At 36.5% G+C, this 19,702-nt stretch overlaps 1 protein-coding gene across 1 annotated transcript in view; it reads right to left on the reverse strand.

Annotated features, from left to right (window-relative positions):
- The window catches only part of MIS18BP1 (MIS18 binding protein 1), a 40,558-nt gene extending 26,917 nt beyond the window's left edge, over positions 1–13,641 (reverse strand). The window contains exons 1-6 of the mRNA XM_068991348.1: positions 13,113–13,641; positions 9,335–9,459; positions 8,703–9,167; positions 7,673–7,746; positions 5,649–5,779; positions 846–933 (exon numbers count right to left, since the gene is read on the reverse strand). Coding sequence (XP_068847449.1) covers positions 846–933; positions 5,649–5,779; positions 7,673–7,746; positions 8,703–9,167; positions 9,335–9,459; positions 13,113–13,641 — 1,412 coding nt within the window. The remainder of the gene's footprint in view (positions 1–845; positions 934–5,648; positions 5,780–7,672; positions 7,747–8,702; positions 9,168–9,334; positions 9,460–13,112) is intronic.
- Between the last annotated feature and the right edge of the window lie 6,061 nt (positions 13,642–19,702).

The following is a 19,702-nucleotide window of genomic DNA, read 5'->3' on the forward strand; positions in this document are numbered from 1 at the left end:
ATACTCATGAAAATACTATTGCCCCTTTACAGAAGAAAACTGCCAGCCTGTATTATATGTCATTACACTGTGATGAGATTAACTTACACAATCTAAAGAGTTTTCAAGGTCAAGAACTAATTTTTTCCCAGTGCTGATACAGAGTCAGCTAAGCAGATGACACTTTGTAACTACTGAGGAAACGAATGAATGAAAAAGGACCAAGACTGTCAGACTCCTGTTTACAGCTACATGCCTCTTAAAGGGTAAGTGATTACAGATGACTCCTTAAATATGTCAAAGGTTTAACTTTCCTTTTAGATTTATTCCTCATGACAGAAGTTCCAATAAAGTGTTACTGCCTTCTGAAAGTCTCAGATCAAAGATAGCTCAAGATGGACATTTCCAAAAGCAGAAATTAAAAGCACTTTCCATTGGTTATATGAGTATATACATTGGTAAATGCCCATCAAATTTTATACCTAAAATGGGTGGTTTATCAGATGTAAATTATACATCAGTAAGATTGTTTTTTAAAAAGTTAAAAGGTAGACAGACTTCCCTAGTGACACAGTGGATAAGAATCCGCCTGCCAATGCAGGAGACATGGATTCCATCCCTGGTCTGGAAAGAGTCCATACGCCTGGGAGCAACTAAGCCTGCATGTCACAGCTACTGGGGCTGCCTGAGGCAACTACCGAAGCCCATGCACCGTAACAAGAGAAGCTACCACAGTGAGAAGCCGATGCATCCCAACCACAGAGTAGCCCTCACTCTCTATAGCGAAAGCCCATGCATAGCAAGGAAGACCCAGCGCAGCCAAAAACAGAAATAACCTTTGTTTTAAAAGTTAAAACCTACTTTACCTTAACTCTTCTAAAAAATTATCAATGTACTCTTTCCATTTTTCTGGAAATCCAAACATAAATTTCCTTATGAGACTTCTTGAGTAACCTATTTAATGATAAACAAACAGAAGTTATCTGAAAGCCTAGATTTTAAAGTCATGTCATTCATTCATTAAATAATTTAAAAATATATACTTAATTGCTTACTATATGCCAGGCACAGTCAGAGGTACTGAGGATACAGCAATTAACAACAACAACAAAAAAATCTGCCTTCATGAAAACTGCCTTCTAAACAGAAAGCAAACCAGTAAGTAATATATCTCATTTGTTAGAGTGGTCATTTATGCTATGGAGAAAAGTTACGTAGTTAAGAGGAATAGCGGTGTCAGTGTATTCATTTTAGGGAAAGAGAAAGGGGGCAGGCAGCATTTCAAAAAAGGACAGACAAGTTCTCATTGAAATAGCATCATCTGAGTAAAGCCCTGAAGTACATGAAGTGAGCAATGTGGCAATATGAGGTTAAAGCAATGGAAGCAGAGGGAACAAACCGAAAGGCTACGAAGAAAGAGTATGCCTGGCTTGTTTGTAGAACCACAGAGAGGCTGGTGTAGCTGAAGTGAAACGAGGAGAGGCAAGAACTAGGAGGCCACTTAGTACTCAGATGGGTAACAGAGGCAGCTGGGAGAGATTTTAAAGCCTTGGGGTCATTTTATGGACCGGATCTTTTACTGTGGGTGAGATAGGAAGTTGTAGAAAAATTCCGAGTGGAGGAGCCAAAGAATATGACTTACTTTTTAACAGGACTGAATTAGTTGCTATTTTGAGAACAGTCTGTGGAAGTACATAGAGAAGATCAGGTTTTTGACATATTAACTCTGAGACGCCTGTAGACAGAGTCAACTGAGCAGACAGAAGATAAGTTGAGTGGCTAGGGGAGTATTCTTCATTTGACACTTGTCAAAATATGAATGAAATTTAACCCTAAAAGAAATCAGCACAGCATTGAGTATAGAAAGAGCCCTAGTCGATTCCATTATTTAGAGGAAAAGAAGGAGAAAAGTAAGCTTAAAGAAACTATGAAGGCACAGGGAGTGAGGCAGCATGAAAATATGGTATTCGAGAAGCCAAGTAAACAAAGTATTTCAAGAAGGTAGGTGTGATTACCGTGTCATGTGTACACTGGAGTTAGCAATGTGGGGGCCACTGGTGACTTTGATAAGGGCTGTTTCAGTGAAGAACTGGGGATGAAGGAGAGACTAAAGAGAATTCAAGAAAAAAGATGGAAAAGAATTCAAGAGGAAACAGATCTAAGTATAACGAATTGTCTGAGTTGTTTTGCTGTCAGTGAGAGCAATAGTGGCTGAAAGAAGCATGGTTAAGAGGGTTTGCCCTCAGCCTATTTTTTTAAGGAATAACTGACACGCAGCACAGTGTCTAAGTTTAAGGTGTACAGCATGATGGCTTATTAACATATATCTTGCCAAATGATTACAAGAGTTAATATGTACTACCTCATATAGATACAATAAAAAGAAAAAATGCCATTTTAAAATTTATAAATAAGAGATGAAGATTTAACATCTGCACCTCTCCTTCCAAATCCTCTCCCCACATTGCAATACTTCTAACTGTATCAAAAATTGTTTGTGTCATTATAACAATGTGAATATTGTTCACTGCAGAACCTATTAGAATAATGATGATATACCCTTTCCCCATGCTGTACCCTTCATCCCTGTGACTCATTTAGAACTGGCATTCTGTATGTTTTAATCTCTCTCACCTAGTTCTCTCATTCCCTGATCCCTCTCCCTCCTGGCAAGCATCTGTTCTCTTTATCTGCGAATCTCTTTGTGTTTTGACTTTTCATTTGCTTTGGTTTTTAGATTCCACATACAAGTGGAATCATACCGTGTTTATCTTTCTCTGATTTCACTTAGTTTAATACCTGTAGGTCCCTCCATGTTGTCACAATGTAAGATTTCATTATTTAAGGCTGAATAATATTTTTGTTTTTTTTTCACATCTAAATTTCTTTTATTTATTTACTTATTTATTTATTTTTAAATTTTAAAATCTTTAATTCTTACATGCGTTCCCAAACATGAACCCCCCTCCCACCTCCCTCCCCATAACATCTCTGTGGGTCATCCCCATGCACCAGCCCCAAGCATGCCGTATCCTGCATCAGACATAGACTGGCGATAATATTCTTTTGTATATGCATACACCTCATCTTCTTATGCACTCATCCATCGTGGACACTTAAGCTGCTTTGGTATCTTGGCTGTTATAAATAATGCTGTGATGGACACAGGCGTGCATTTATCTTTTCAATTAGCGTTTTTATTTTCCTCAGAAAAATACCCCAAAGTGGCTGGCTGGATCCTGTGATCGTTCTAATTTCTTGAGGAACCTCCACACTGTTTTCCATAGTGGTCATACCAATTTACTTTCTCACCAACACAGCATAAGGGTTCCCTTTTCTCTATAACCTCACCAATGCATGTTACTTCTTGTCTTTTGGATAATAGCTATTCTGACAGGCATGAGGTGGTATCTCATTGTGCTTCTGATTTGCATTTCCCTGATGATTAGTGATGTTGAGCATCTTTGTTTGCCATCTGTATATCTTCTTTTGGAAAATACCTATACAGCTCTTCTGCCCAATTTTTTAAAAAATTATTTTACTGCACCAGGTCTTAGTTATGGCATGTGGGATCTTTCATTGCAGCATATGAACACTTAGTTGCAGCATGCGGGATCTAGTTCCTTGACTACAGATTGAACCCAGATCCCCTGCGTTGGAAGCATGGAGTCTTAGCCACTGGACCACCAGGGCAGTCCCCTGCTCATTTTTTAATAGAACTGTTGTTTTTTTTTTGATGTTGAATTGTATGAGTTCTTTGTGTATTTTGGATATTAATCCCTTATCAGCAATATAGCTTGCAAATACATCCTCCTACTCAGTAGGTTGCTTTATCATTTTGTTGACAGTTTCTTTGCCTGTACATAAGGTTTTTAGTTTGACGTTGTCCATTTGTTTATTTTTTGTTTTTGTTGCCTTTGCCTGAGGAGACAGATCTAGAAAAATATAGCTAAGGCATATGTCAAAGGGTTCACTATGTTTTCTTCTAGACGTTTTATGGTTTCAGATCTTACATTTAAGTCTAACCTGTTTTGAGTTTACTTTTGGACACAGTGTGAAGAAGTACTCTAGTTTGATTCTTTTGCATGCAGCCATCCAGTTTTCCCAGCATCATTTATTGAAGAGGCCGTCATCATGTCCCCATTATATTCTTACCTCCTCTGTTGTAAATTAATTGACCAAATACACGTAGCTTTATTTCTGGGGTCTCTATTCTGTTCAGTTGACCTATGTGGCTGTTTTGGTGCCAGTATCACAGTATTTTGATTACTGTAGCTTAGTAGCATAGTTTGAATTCAGGGAGTGGGATACCTTTAGCTTTGTTATTTACGTATTTAGGTGTTCCTAGGTTGGGCGCCTATATATTTACAAGTGTTACATCTTTTTTTTTTTTTATTGATCCCTTTATCATTATGTAATATTCTTTGTGTTCTATTACAATCTTTGTTTAAAAGTCTGTTTTGTCTGATATAAGCATTGCTAACTTGGCTTCATTTCCATTTACATGGAATACCTTTTTCCATCCCTTCACTATCTGTCTTATGTGTATTTTTAGATTTGAAAGGAGTCTGTTTTTGTATCCATTCTGCCACACTGTCTTTTGATTGGGAGCATTTGGTCCATTTATACTTAAAGTTATATTTAAAGTAGTTATAGCTGTTTTATTAATTATTTTCTGGTTGTGTTTGTAGTTTTTTGTTCCTTCTTTTGATGACTATCTTTTGTGTTACATTTGAATTCCTTTCTCTTTTGTGTGTATGTGTGTGTGTATCTAGTATAGATTTTTGGTTTGTGATTAATATGTAACACATACATATGATTATTTTAAGTTGATGATCTCTTAAATACAAATACATTCTAACAACTTCGATTTTTTTACACAAAAGAGAGTGTTTTTTTTTGTTTTGGTTTTCTTTGTGGTAGAAGAGAGAATTACTAGCGTGATATTTTTGAGTAAAAGATGATAGGAACTAATGTATAAACAGGTTGACACAGACAGGAATGTGGGAGGCTTGCCCAATAAAAGCAGGTACAGATACAAGCAGATGAGAGATGTGGCAGGAAAGTTCTCTCTTGATCGTTCCTGTTGCTTTAAGTCTTCTCCTTGTTCCCCCACCAGCCAAGCTGAGAGGGAGGTAGGAGAGACGTAGAAATAGGAAATAGTCATTGAGGATGATGGGAGAATGAATGGATTAGGAACCATTAGGGAATGAATGGTAGGATACCAAGTGGCACTGAGACCACAATTTGTTGCTGGTAGTCATAGATTTAAAGTAGACTACTCAGGTGTGTTTTTCTTTAGTCACATTAGCTGTGTACTAGGCATAGACAGAAAATAAGATTGTATCAGGACTAGGGTTATGCCGGGCAGGTTCAACAAAAGAGGAATTAGGGAGCTAAATTATACTCTTATAGCCAGTTCCTCACAAATAAGGAACATTTCATTTGAATATTTTTTAAATAACTGGACTTAAACTGTTAATAACAGTAAATCATAATAAAGGACCAACATATATAATAGTTTTACATAATTTGGGCAGTATTTTTTAATTTTTAGTGTTGACATATAATTTTAAAGCACCTAATTAAAAGCAAAAATATGGTTTGAAATATGGTTAATTATTTCACTTAGTAAAGTAATTCTTCCAATTAGTAATCACAGTCATTACCTGCTTCTTTCATGGAAATTTGGTCTATCATTCCTTTTAGTACATAAATGTTGCCTGATAAAGTTCTAAGTTTGTTGTGCTTAATCCGTTCTATAATTACATTACTGTGCCAATATACGTTGGTGATGTCTCTAGGAGGAAAAAAAGCTTAGTTAAAGCCAAAATATTCACATTTTACCAAGAGTTGCAATGTACACATATAAGTATATAAATCTGTAACAGGAATAAATTTGCACTCCAGCTACAATGCTATTAATCTAATTACAAAACATTTGAGGGCCAAACACTGCAACAGAACTCAACCTCTTGGCTAATGTGAACCTGAGTACCAAGAAACTATACTGTGGCCAAACCATGTGGCTAGTATAAAATGTTTCATTAGCAAGAAAGCAAGGCATTCTCTAAATATCTTGTGGTAATAAAGCTCACAACTCTTATCTCAACTGATGCCAAAAGACCAAAGGATGATTTCCCTGTCACTCTCCTCAGGGCCTATGTTGGGTTAGTTTTCATGCAGTTATACTGTTTGAATTATTCTACTCTTGTGTTCCCCCTCACCATACAGCCAAATGTCTTTACCTTCCTCTTTAGAAAGTACCAAAGAGGTTCCAACTGTGAGAAAACAAACTGCTGCATCAAACTACTGACCCATAAATCTACTCCTTATATTTCTTTACATGAAGCCAAGAATAAACATAGAGAAAATTTTAAAACATATTAGATAAATGAACATTCTGACTCATTAGGTTAGTAATAAACATTCTAAATATAAGCATAATAAATGAGAAAGTTAAGGTCATTTAGTTTCATCAAATGGAATTAAATTCATATGTTATACTTTAACACAATATTCTCATCCTCTGTTCTTTTTCAGGCTTCCCTTGTGGCTCAGCTGGTAAAGAATGTGCCTGCAATGCGGGATACCTGGGTTCAATCTCTGGGTTGGGAAGATCCCCTGGAGAAGGGAAAGGCTACCCACACCAGTATTCTGGCCTAGAGAATTCCATGGACTGTATAGTCCATGGGGTCACAAGAGTCGGACACGACTGAGTGACTTTCACTATTTTATTTAACAAATATTTAAACAGTACTCAAGCACTGTTCTCAAAGTCTTATAAATATTAACTCATTTAATCCTCAAAATAATTCAAAAAGTAGGTCATGCTATTATCATCATTACACAAATGAAGAAAATGAGACTGAAAGAGGGTAAGTACTTTGCCTAAGTCATACAGGCAGTAAGCAGTAGTAATGGGACTGCAACAGAGGCAATCAGTGCTGCCTCTGGATATTAAGGAAATGAATGGGTACAAGGCAAGCAAGAAACAAGGTGAGCAAGACAGATTTTATATACTCATAAACTTTCAGGTAAGTATCTCTAACAGTGATACAGTGTACTTTTTATTACAACCTTTTACTACATTTTTTTTAACCACTAAGAAAACTGGTTTTGAAGAACAGAAAATGGAACTAGCGGAGTAGCAGAACTAGGCAAAGCCCACTTACCAAAGGATGCTTTCATTTTAGGGAAACCCATAAAGTGCCAGTGATTACTTAACATGTAGCTGTGTGGCACACTGTTAAATAATTTTGATTTCTTTTCTGAATCAGTAAATACATATCTGGTTTTGGTTTTCCCAAGTTAGATGTGAGACTCTGGACTGAAATGCATGTAGTAAATGTTAACTACAAGCAGTCATTATCATCAAGCAGATAATCCCAGCCCACTTACTAGAACCTCTGAAAAAAATACAGCACTATTCATACAAATTTGAGCTGTCCCTATTTTAAAAATAATACGAGTTAACAAATTTCTTGGAAAAGCAAGAAAGCTAGTTACAATCAAAATGGCCATACTCATATTACTTTTCTATCAGTTTCTAACCTTGTTAGAAAGCCTTTGTTTTACAGCAAGATGCGATTTGTCATGCATCTCCTTGTAAGTTCTTACACACTTTGTTTACACTTACACACTTTATCTTCTTATAAATTTTACTAAAAGAATACTGAAAAGTTATACTTACGTCAGTTTTCCTTCTACACATATAGCAGTGTTATTATTGATGACTTTAATCATCCATTCCTGTAGCTGGACTACCTGATAAAGCATAAAGTGAAATACATATTACTTCTTATATTACTTGTACCATATGCATTACAAAATCAGTTTACATTAAATTAAAAGAAAGAACTTATACAAATAATCCAAATGAGTCCTTAGTGTTCATCTACATAAGAATCACATCCTATTCTATATAGCAATAAGGTAAAAACTCTTATGCATAATTAAACAAAAGATGGAGAGAGACTGAACTGAAGTTGTACTGCAGTTTGCTCTATTAATACAATCCAGAATCAATTATACTTTAAACACTCTTATGTCAAATATCTTAACCACTAAGGGAAAAAGCCACTTAAAATCTTGAGGTATCCATTAAAATACCAAAGCCACAAAAGACACAATAACTTAGAGAAACCAAGTTAAGTAGTATGCATTTCACCATCACTCTTCGCCCTATATAATTAGAGCATTTATTTTTTGAAAAGTTGATTTGGAGTTGCATTCAATTTCCTATAAACTACAAAGGTGATTGCTAGTAATCTATATTTAGTATTCTATTCCAAAGCAAACATCTGAACAGCTCCTCTATCCATGGGATTCTCCAGGCAAGAATACTGGAGTGGGTTGCCATTTCCTACTCCAGTGTTACAACAGTAAAACTTCTCAAATCTTTAGATGCTCTCATTCCTTTCCCTTTTAATTGCTCTGTTAATAGAACACCAAGAATCAGGAAAAAAAATTTAAGAACAAGAATACCTCAGTATTCATCCCCAAAGGGAGTTGAAGACTATGCAACTAGTGATAGAGCAAAATAAGACTTCACGCCTGGGTCTTCTTAACTTTTAATCCACTGCTCATTTCACTAGGCCACACTGCCTCTACACTAAATATTAGCAAAAACCCAAAATGAACCTGTTAATGAGCAAAAGAGCTTATGCACTTTAAGAATGAGGGTGAAAACAAGTATTTATCTGTCTTAAAAGTTTTCCTACCTTAATTTTAACTCCATTTGTAATAGTTTGGCTTATACTTGGAGAAAGGTTCCAGGCATTTATTTTTGATCTCTGAGGTATTGTTATATGACATTGTGGAGTTGCAAGCACGATTTTACAAGTATCATTCAAGGAACCTGGAAAAGCAGTCTCTTTGGGCACTGTTCTCTCATTTCCTTCCTTAATTTCCTGTTTTGAAGTGCCTTCTGTTGTAATTGTACTATCACTAGAAACCAGTAATTGACCACCATTCTCAACATTATTACCACAAAGAGTCTCAACAGTGGTATTTGGGGACTTTTCACGGGTAGAATCAATGTCTTCTAAAATAAATGTGTCCTTTTTGGATTTATTGGTTGCAACTGTATTCTCCTTTGAGTGAAGAATTTGTCTAGCCAGCTGAGCTCTAGTTAGTACCCTGTTTGCAGCTGCAACATTTTTAAGTTCTTGATTCAGAACTGGAAGCTCTGCAAAAAATACAAAACCAAACAAAATTTACAGATGGTTAATATGAAATGAAAAGAGAACAAGAGAAAAATTTAAAACTTTGAATTGCCTATACAGGGAAAATAATTATCTAGAACATTTAACCATACATTCAAATAACAAACTAAAAACAAAACAAAAAGCACTTTATCATAAGTTAAATTGTGCAGAGGCACCTTCTTTTCCTGCTGATATGTAATCTTTTGCTTGACTGGCACAAAAATATTATTTGATGATTCCAGAGGAACTTCTTGGACTGAGGTTGAGTTTTCTTTTTTTAAAGAAAGAAGTTGTATTAGTCAATAAGAGAAAAAAATGCCTTTAAAACTCTTGGAATAAAGATTTAAATTCAGTAATGATCAGACCCACAGAGTATACTTAAATATATGACAGTTACATTGAGTTTTTGCCCTTTATTATTATCTCATATCTTCAATGCATTCTCTATACCTGTATTATGCTGAGAAAGAATTTTTTAAAAACTTCTCCACATTACCTGCCAGCTCTAGACACAAGTATACTACTGGACTTAGAAGCCTAGAGATCTGGAATAAAATTCTAGTGCTGCCACAAATCAGATATGTATATGTCAAGCTCATATATCAAGTGCCATCCTGTCTTGAAAATTCTGATTTTGCTTCTGGTTCTGGAAATTTCTAAAATGTGGACGAACAGTTGTAACAGATTTAAAAACCAAAATGTTGAGATTCAGTAGCAGACTAAGCCATAATTTATACTGCTTTGACATCCCTTTAGCAGGTCTTCAAAGACACAGATTTGGTAGGCTTAATCACTAGACAAACAGCAACTAATTGCATTGTTTATATTTTATTCTGCTTTATATCCTAGATGGTTAAAGTTCTGTATCTTGAATATAGAAATGAGTTTCTTTCACATAAAAAGGGGAAGGTAAAGGTAGACTTAAAATTTGTACCAGAGAAGGAAAAACTGAATTATTTTATATGTTTAATTCCAAATATTATACTTGAAAAAACTGGTAGTGATTATACTTTAATATGTATGTTGCTTTGGCCTTACAAACCTCAAAATAAAGATTTTATTATAATGACATGTCATATAAGATAAGCTTCTATTTCTTTAAATCATTCTACTAGAAATGGCAGAGCAATGTAGTACAGATGAGTAGATAATTCAATCATATACAACATGGTACAGAACACAGGCCATTTATTTCAGTTCAGGGATCCATGTAGGGACTCTCCAAAAGATCTCTGAAATTACATACAAAATCTGTGTTTGTATATATGTGTATTTTCTAGGAAGGCAACAGATTCTCAAAGCAATCAGTTGTTTCTTCCTTTCTCTAATCCAAGTTTACATATAAAACATGACATAATGTACCTTATTTCTCTTGCTTCCCCCTTTTCTCTTAGACTGTATGAGATTATTTGTATATTCACCTACCTCCATCCTAAACTCCCTTAGAAAACTGCTTTTGTGTCAAAATACATCACTGTCATTGAAATACAACAATATACCCACAATCTATTATGTAGCAGTTAAGAGCATGAGCTTTCTAATAGATATGTGTATTTATTTATTTTTTAGCTCTTTTGCCTTGTTTTATTTTTTTTGTTTTGTTTTTTTTAATTTTAAAATCTTTAATTCTTACATGTGTTCCCAAACATGAAACCCCTCCCACCTCCCTCCCCATAACATCTCTGTGGGTCATCCCCATGCACCAGCCCCAAGCATGCTGTATCCTGCGTCAGACATAGACTAGCGATTCAATTCTTACATGATAGTATACATGATAGAATGCCATTCTCCCAAATCATCCCACCCTCTCCCTCTCCCTCTGAGTCCAAAAGTCCGTTATACACAGCTGTGTCTTTTTTCCTGTCTTGCATACAGGGTCGTCATTGCCATCTTTCTAAATTCCATATATATGTGTTAGTATACTGTATTGGTGTTTTTCTTTCTGGCTTACTTCACTCTGTATAATCGGCTCCAGTTTCATCCATCTCATCAGAACTGATTCAAATGAATTCTTTTTAACGGCTGAGTAATACTCCATTGTGTATTAGATATGTGTATTTAATTCTCAGCTTATCACTTACTTACTACCTGTGAAACCCATGGTGCTGCTGCTACGGCTGCTGCTGCTGCTAAGTCACTTCAGTCGTGTCCGACTCTGTGCGACCCCATAGACGGCAGCCCATCCGGCTCCCCTGTCTCTGGGATTCTCCAGGCAAGAACACTGGAGTGGGTTGCCATTTCCTTCTCCAATGCATGAAAGTGAAAAGTGAAAGTGAAGTCGCTCAGTCATGTCCGACTCTTCGCGATCCCATGGACTGCAGCCCATCAGGCTCCTCTGTCCATGGGATTTTCCAGGCAAGAGTACTGGAATGGGGTGCCATTGACACATAGCAGATGTCAATTTATTTAAAAGCTCCATTTCCTAGACAATTAAATGAGCATAAATCCATAGTGTTTGCTGAAAGGAGCAAATGAGATAATGCATGTAAAGTATCTTTTATCAATTACTGGCTTCTGAAGTTACCGTTTTGGTTTTTCTTCCTCATCGTCTCAGTGGCTTTCACTACTTTCTGCTCTTTATTCTAACTTCTAAATTTCAGGGTGCCCCAGAACTTATCCTTAAATGTTTTCTCTGAAAACATTTCAACATACACAGTTTTTTCAAGTATAATATACTTACTTCTTGATGATCCCATCTAATCTTATAGCTTTAAATACCATTTAGGTGCTAATGACTCCAAATGTATTTCTCAGGTAGGCCACTTCCCTAAATTCCAACTAATTTTTTTCAACAGCCTAATTCACATCTACACTTCAATATTTAACAGACATATCAAAATTGATATGACAAGAAACATAATTACCGAGTCCTCAAAACTATTCCACCTCTGTCTGCCCCACCTCAGTTAAACTGCTCCCTTCTTCCAGTTGCTTGAGAAAAAAAAAAAAAACCCAAACCAAACCAATCACCCAGGTCATCCTTTATACCTCTCTTATATTCCACACTCCCATCTCAACATATATCTGGAGGGACTTCCTTGGTGGTCCAGTGGCTACGATTCCACGAACTCCCAACGCAGGGGGCCTGGGTTTGATCCCTGCTCAGGGAACTAGATCCCACATGCCAAAACTAAAAGATCACATGTGCCACAATTAAGACCCTGTGCAGCCAAAATAAATAAAATATTAAAACAAATTAACAACCCCCCTCCCCAACCCCCACCCCTGCCAAAACCAAAATCTATCTGGAATCCAGCAACTCCTTATCATCTCCACTGCTACCACCTGACCAAGCCAATGCCATCTCTCACCTGGAATACTAAAATAACTATTTCAAATTAACAGCTAGAGTGATACTTTAAAAATTTAAGTCAGACTGCAACATTCCTCTGCTCAAAACCCTCTAGTGGCTCCTTAATTTGCTCACAATAAAAACCCAAACCCTTATTTTACCTATGAGGCCCTTCTAGGACCCTCCTAAAAGACACTTTATCTGACCCTCTCCTTATTTATCCCCTGCTCCCCACTCACTCCTTGGTAATCTCCTAGCTAGTCTGCATGCTTCTATTTCAGGGCACTTGTACCAGCTGCAAGATATCTATCTGTATCTATCACTTCCTTCATTTTTTTTGGCTCAAATACCACCTTCTCATTGAAACACTGACCACCCCATGAAAAATTAAAACCTGCTCCAACTCTCCCCATCATGCTTACTCTGCTTTCTCTTTCCAAATCATTTCTATTATATTCTAAAAAATACTTAGTTAATGATCTGTCTGCCACCACCCGAATGTAAGCTAGCTTCATGAGGGCAGAGATTTTTGTTCGTTTTGCTCACTGCTGTTCCCTGAGTACCTAAAAGTGTCAGACACAATAAACACTAAACACATTATAGCTTTTTAACCAACACATAATAAAACTAACCTCTTAGTGACTTGTTTTCTGGCTGGAATGATTTGTTGTTTTCCTTTTCTTCACAGAGGTAGGTATGCTGTAATATTCTTTCCTCAGCTCCATTAGGAGCGAAACTTTCATTTTGTGTTGGTTCCAAAAAACTGTTGCTTGATGCTTGTTCTTGCTTGTTGCGTAGTACTTTTTCTTTCATTCTTTGAAATATTTTTTCTGGTGTTTCAAAGCTTGCTTTATTTTCAAATTCATCCTTGTTGGGCTTTATAGCACTGATATCAAGAGAACTGTTAGAGGTAGCAGCCTCCGCTAGCAAAGTCGACTGAAATACATTTTTATTATTAAAAACTGCCATTTCTACAAACTGACTCTTCTTATGACTATTCGGTTTTAAAGAGGATATCTGATATTTCATCAAATCTTTTACAGGAGTAAGTGTGCCTGAAGGAATGCTGTCATAAAAGATCGCATGCATGGGCACATTTCTCCTTTGAGATGTCTCTGAAGGCAGGTGAATTCCTGGATGTTTCAAAGGTGTTGCAATCATCTTGATAAACAGAAGCAACAAATTCCCTTTAACAGAAAATTCACTTAAACACAATTTTCAGGATAGACCTTCAGCAGGGGGCCAGAGGAACCTGCAGTTCAATGTGAAATCAATTTTTATCATGCTTCTGTACAGAAAAGGTTAAGTTTATTTGCTTTCCATAATAACATTATACAAAGTAAAAGGTTTAATTGGTTCATAACAACACTAGATAATCTATACCTCACAAAGCAGACTAAGATTTTATATTTTTGTTAAAGTTTCATTTATTATTTTTCAGTGATAAACAGTTGGTTTTTAAATTTATTCTCTGCAAAAAAGCAGCTCCCACCAAGTCTTCTACCTCATCACTCTAAGAGCAGGATTTTGAATATCTGTTTTTAAAATTTACTTGAACCTCAAGTCCTGGAGGTTCCAATCTAATATTTGCATCAAAAAACATTAAATGACAGCTGCATATGGCAATAAATTAAGTTATGAAAAGATTAAGTTTCACAAATATGGTTTTTCCTTTTAAGAACTTAAATTTTAAGGCAGCAGCTACATGACATTCCTAATGAAGGTTAAAAATCCATTCAATTTTTAAGTTAATTATCTCCAATCCTGATTTCTGTTATGCTGCAGAACTTTTTAATGTGAGATTTTAGTTTTAAAAAAAAGACTTCAAATCAAAAGTAAATTATATTCATTATAATTTTCTGAACATTTACTGCTGCTTAGAATTTTTAGAGGAAATCATGTACTTGGGCACACATGGTCTTAAGACTTGTTTTAGCTTGTTTCTTACATATAAATTTTATTTCCCACACCTAGAAATTTCTAGGTGATGAACCATACAGTTGCATTCTGCTATACTTGGTAAATTAATACAATATTTTAACCTAAAGGAGCTTAGAACTTGTAAGTCTAGATTTACAGCATCTCTTATCACTGAATTTATAACTATTCCAATCAGTCTTTGATCATATAAACATAAAAAATGTATTTCAGAAAATATAAATTCATTCAGACCAAAGACATCAAGTATCTTTATCTACAGTAACTTCAGCGAGAAATAAATATACAAGTTAGAAATGCATATACAAGCTACCATTTTATTTGATATTTTATAAGAGAAAAAAATGAAATATTCCTCAATAACAAGAGCTGACAAAGATACCCAGTATCTTAGGAATGACACAAACCCCACTGAATTCAGCAAATATGTATTAGCGCATATATTCATGCATTTGGCAAGACAGTAATGACAGGAATCCTGTGCTTGGAGTTACAATACTCACTGGCCATTCAGTTTAAGTTCTCAAAAACAAAAATGAATAAACTGGGACAACTGCATAGAAAGATGGCAAAGCATGTGAAGGTTTACACAATCTCATTTCTTTAGGACCTAATGAAATGCTCAACAATAAGTATAAACTGCTAATAAATTAGCAGAAATAACAGACCAATCTATAGTACAATAGTTTCTCCTCCCCACCTCCCCATCCCCCCCTGCCCCCGCTTCTCCCAGGGGGATACACTCCAAGACCACCAGTCAATGCCTGAAATTATGGATAGTGCCAGAGCCTATATATACTGTTTTTCCCTTTACATACATAACTATGGTAAAGTTTAATTTGTAAACCAGACACAGTAAGAAATTAACAATAACAAAACAATTATAACAATATACTGTAATAAAAGTTATATGAATGTCACCTCACTCAAAACAAAAATTCAATGGCTTTTCCACTTCACATTTATCATGGACTGTGGCTGTAACTTTTGCAGTTTTGGGGGTCAACAGCAAAACCTGCATGCATTTCTTTTTCCTTCCTCACAAATAGGAGACTCATTTTTATCCAGATCTTAGCAATCTCAGCATACAATTTTTTTCCTCATTAAGTCAAGAGCTTTCACCTTTTCACTTAAAGGAAGCACTTTACAACTTTTCTTTGGGATACCCAAATTGCCAGCAGCACTACTCTTGTGATTTGGGACAATTATTAAGTAAGATTAGGGTTACCTGACCAAAAGCACTATGATACTTCAACAGTCCATCTGACAACTGAGAGGACTGCTAAGTGACTGGTGCATGGGATATGCTGGACAAAGGGGTGATTAACATTCCTAGAAGGACAGTGTGAGATTTCATCATGCTACTAAGAAAATCATGCAGTTTATTTAATTGTTTTTATTGGCATATACTTGCCTTACAAAGTTGTATTCGTTTCTGCAAAGTGCACATATATCCATTCTTTTTTAGATTTCCTTCCTATTTAGGTTCCTTCTAGGACTGGAGAAGACAAGGTGAATTCTAAAGTGCTATGCTTGTGCCTTCATTAAATGCTTAAAACTATTTGAAAAATCTAATACTTAAAATTTATTCTGAAAACTGACATGCTGATATACTAGGAAAAATTGCTATTTATTCAAAATAAAGACTCAGGCATGGGAAAACTAGCTATGAGTATGAAAAAGCAGCTATGAGTATCTAGAGTATCTAGAAAGCTAAACAACAGTTACCATGGATATAATACTGAATTTAACTTTTACTCTTCTTCCTATGGAGACATAAAAAGTTCTAGGAATTTACTGTTGTGGTAGTAATATTAATTATAATGGAATGGGTCAAAACTCCCAAGGCACACTAACCAAAACTGGGAGACAGCGTTGGGAAAAAATTACAGGAACAGTAAGTTAACTGACAAATGATATACTTGGGAAAAAGTGCAGCACACAATATATTGAGTTGGCCAAAGAATTTGTTTGGTTTTTCCCATAAGGTGGTTCTAGTAGAGCTTATTTGTCTTTAACTTCATTCAAAACAGTTGTCAGATTGTATTGTGACAGCTGTCATTCACAATGCATTAAAAAAAAAAAAGATTACTGAACTTTTGTGTAGCCATTTTAATATTAAAACTGGAAGAAAAAGGTCACATTTTTGGCATATTATGCTTTATTATTTCAAGAAAGGTGGAAACACAACTAAAATGCAAAAAAAAAAAAAAGATTTGTGCAGTGTATGGAGAAGCTACTGTGACTGATCAAACATCAACCCTGTCAAAAGTGGTTTGCAAAATTTTGCACTGGAGATTTCTTGCTGGACAATGCCCCCTGGTGCAATAACCATTTGAAGTTGATAGCGATCAAATTGAGACATTAATTGAGAACAATCAACACTATGCCATGTGGGAGATAGGCAACATACTCAAAATATTCAAATCAAGCACTGAAAATCTTTTCCACCAGCTTGGTTATGTTAATCCATTTGATGTTTGGGTTCCACATAAGTTAAGCAAAAAAACATTCTTGACTGTATTTTTGCATGTGATTCTCTGCTGAACTGTAACAAAAACATTCCATTTTTAAAACAAATTGTGATGCGTGATGAAAAGTGAATACTGTACAATAATGTGGAATGGAAGAGATCATGGGGCAAGTGAAATGAACCACTACCAACCATACCAAAGGCTAGTCTTCATCCAAAGGTGATGTGTATGTGGTGGGACTGGAAAGGAGACCCCTATTATGAGCTCGAAGAACTGCTCCCAATTAGACCAATTGAAAGCAGCACTCAACGAAAAGCATCAGGCATTAGTCAACAGAAAACACATAATCTTCCATCAGAGTAACACAAGCCTCCATGTTTCTTTGATGGCCAGGCAAAAACTGTTAACAGCTTGTCTGGGAAGTTCTGATTTATCTGCCATATTCACCAGACATTGCATCTTCAGATTCCCATTTATTTCAGTCTTTACAAAATTCTCTTAATGAAAAAAATTTCAGTCTCCTGGAGGACTATAAATGGCAAGTGGAAGAGTTCTTTGCTCAAAAAGATAAAAAGTTTTGGGAAGATGGAATTATGAAGTTGCCTGAAAAACGGCAGAAGGTAGTGGAATAAAATGGTGAATATGCTGTTCAATAAAATTCTTAGTGAAAATGAAAAAGGTCTTTCATTTATACTTAAAAACCAAAGGAACTTTTTGGCCAAACATTCAAAGAAACCAAATGAATCTATTTAAAGAAATGATAAACATAAAAAATGGCCAAAGGACATGAAAGGCATTTAATAGAATACAAATGGCCCATTAATGAGTCAAAATGACACTCTATTTTACTAATAAATGAAGAGATGCAAATTAAAACAGTGAGACTTCTTATGTTTATCAGATTGGTAAAGGTTAATTTCAACATATAGGCTTGCATGCCATTGATCAATAAATTCCACTTAAAATTTTTCTTACATCTACATAAGAATGCAAATACATATGTGGTAATAATATTCAACACCTACTGCATCTATGTCAGACACTAGACAGTACTTAATCTTACAGCAATTCATAAGAGTTAAGTACTGTTACTGTCCCCATTTTGAAGATGAGAAAACTAAGGCCTAAAGTGGTTAAATAATCAGTCCAAGGTCCCACTGACAATTAAGAGCAGGACCCCAGTCTATCTGACTTCAAAGTCCAAGTTCTTAAACAGGCCCTATACAAGGATGTTCACGGAAGTACTAAACTAATTAGAAACAATCTAGATGGCTACCAAAATTCTACTGTTCACTAAAGCACAGGGTTAACTAGAAACAACCTAGACGTCTATCAATATGGGACAAAATTCTGCTTTTGTCATCCATATAACTGAATTCTATGTATTCAATAAAAAGATATACATACAGACACACACATACACTAACACAGAAAGTAGCTGGAATATACTAAATTTAAAAAGTAGCAGAACAGGACGTACGATTGAATTTCTGTTAAAAAAAAAACAAACAAACAGAAGTATAAGCAAAGGGGGAAAAAATCTGTAAGATATTGTAAAAATTGTAAATAGCACTTATCTTTGTAGAGAGAGATGAAGGGGCCTCCCGTTTCCTAAATAATTTTATTTACATCTGAAAATGTTTGCAACATGTAATTTAATCAGAAGAAAACATAAGCTAGATGGATAAATTGTTTCTTTAGCTCTGTGGATCCTGGGTTCCAAGGTGAAGAATCGGACAGTGACGCACACAATATTCCTACTTGGTAATCTAATTTTTTTTTTCTGGAAGTGATTTTAGAACAAAAGCCTAGAGAGCTCACCACTGAAACGAAATCAGAGGGAAAGAGGTCTGCTCTCTGGATAAATACAATAGACACGCAACAAATACACACCGAATGAACGAGTGGTCGTGATACCGCAGCCGAAGACAAAAACGTACTAAAAGTCCGCGAGAGCCCAGAAAGCTGAAGCGCTGGGACTCGCGGCGCCAGAGAGACCGGAGGCAGAAGCTAGGGTAGAGGGTCGGGGAGGCCGTACCTTGGGTGAAGAGCCTGGCCGGGCAGCAGTCTGGGCTCGGCTTCGGGGCAGTGGGGAACCCGGGCGCCCTAAGATCGCGCCTCTGGCCCAAGTCGGCCCCACCCCTCAGCGGCCGAACCCCAGGCGATGCTCACCTTCTCCGTGAGACTTCCTAACACGAGAACTATTAGGGAATTCAAATTTGAAGAGCCCGCCCTCTCAGCCAGCCCGGGATTGGCGCGCTCAGGAATTGCGTCACCGTGCGTCTGGGAACCCGGAAGCCCGGGGGCACTCCCCGCTCCTTGTGGGCAATGCTGTTTCCATAAAAACTGGGTAACCCCAAGCTGCGACAGGTACTGGGCAGGCACCTCTAGTCGTCCTTGGACTTTGTTTCTTCTTCAGAGGAGCGCCAGCTTCGCGTTTCGCGGCCCTTCCCGAAATGCTCTGCGACAGGAAGGCCTACGTCAGACGTCAGACGGGCTACTGTGCGTTTTAAGTTTGGTCCTTCTCGCTACTCTTTCTCTATGTGAGAACGGTAATAGCTTTTGTTTATTTGTTGCTTCCAAGTGTGAGGAATTAGCTTTTTGAGTATGTTTAAGAGAGCTTTTAAGATTTCTCTGGCCGTCAGATATTTGAGGCCGAGAAGGAACGTTTTGTTCTGGAGGGGATAGTGGACTAAATGCAAAGTTATACTTGCAATCAGTTCAGTTCAGTCGCTCAGTCGTGTCCGACTCTTTGCGACCCCATGAATCGCAGCACGCCAGGCCTCCCTGTCCATCACCAACTCCCGGAG

This window comes from Capricornis sumatraensis, chromosome 19 (assembly GCF_032405125.1).
Source record: "Capricornis sumatraensis isolate serow.1 chromosome 19, serow.2, whole genome shotgun sequence".
Taxonomy (NCBI): Eukaryota; Metazoa; Chordata; class Mammalia; order Artiodactyla; family Bovidae; genus Capricornis; species Capricornis sumatraensis.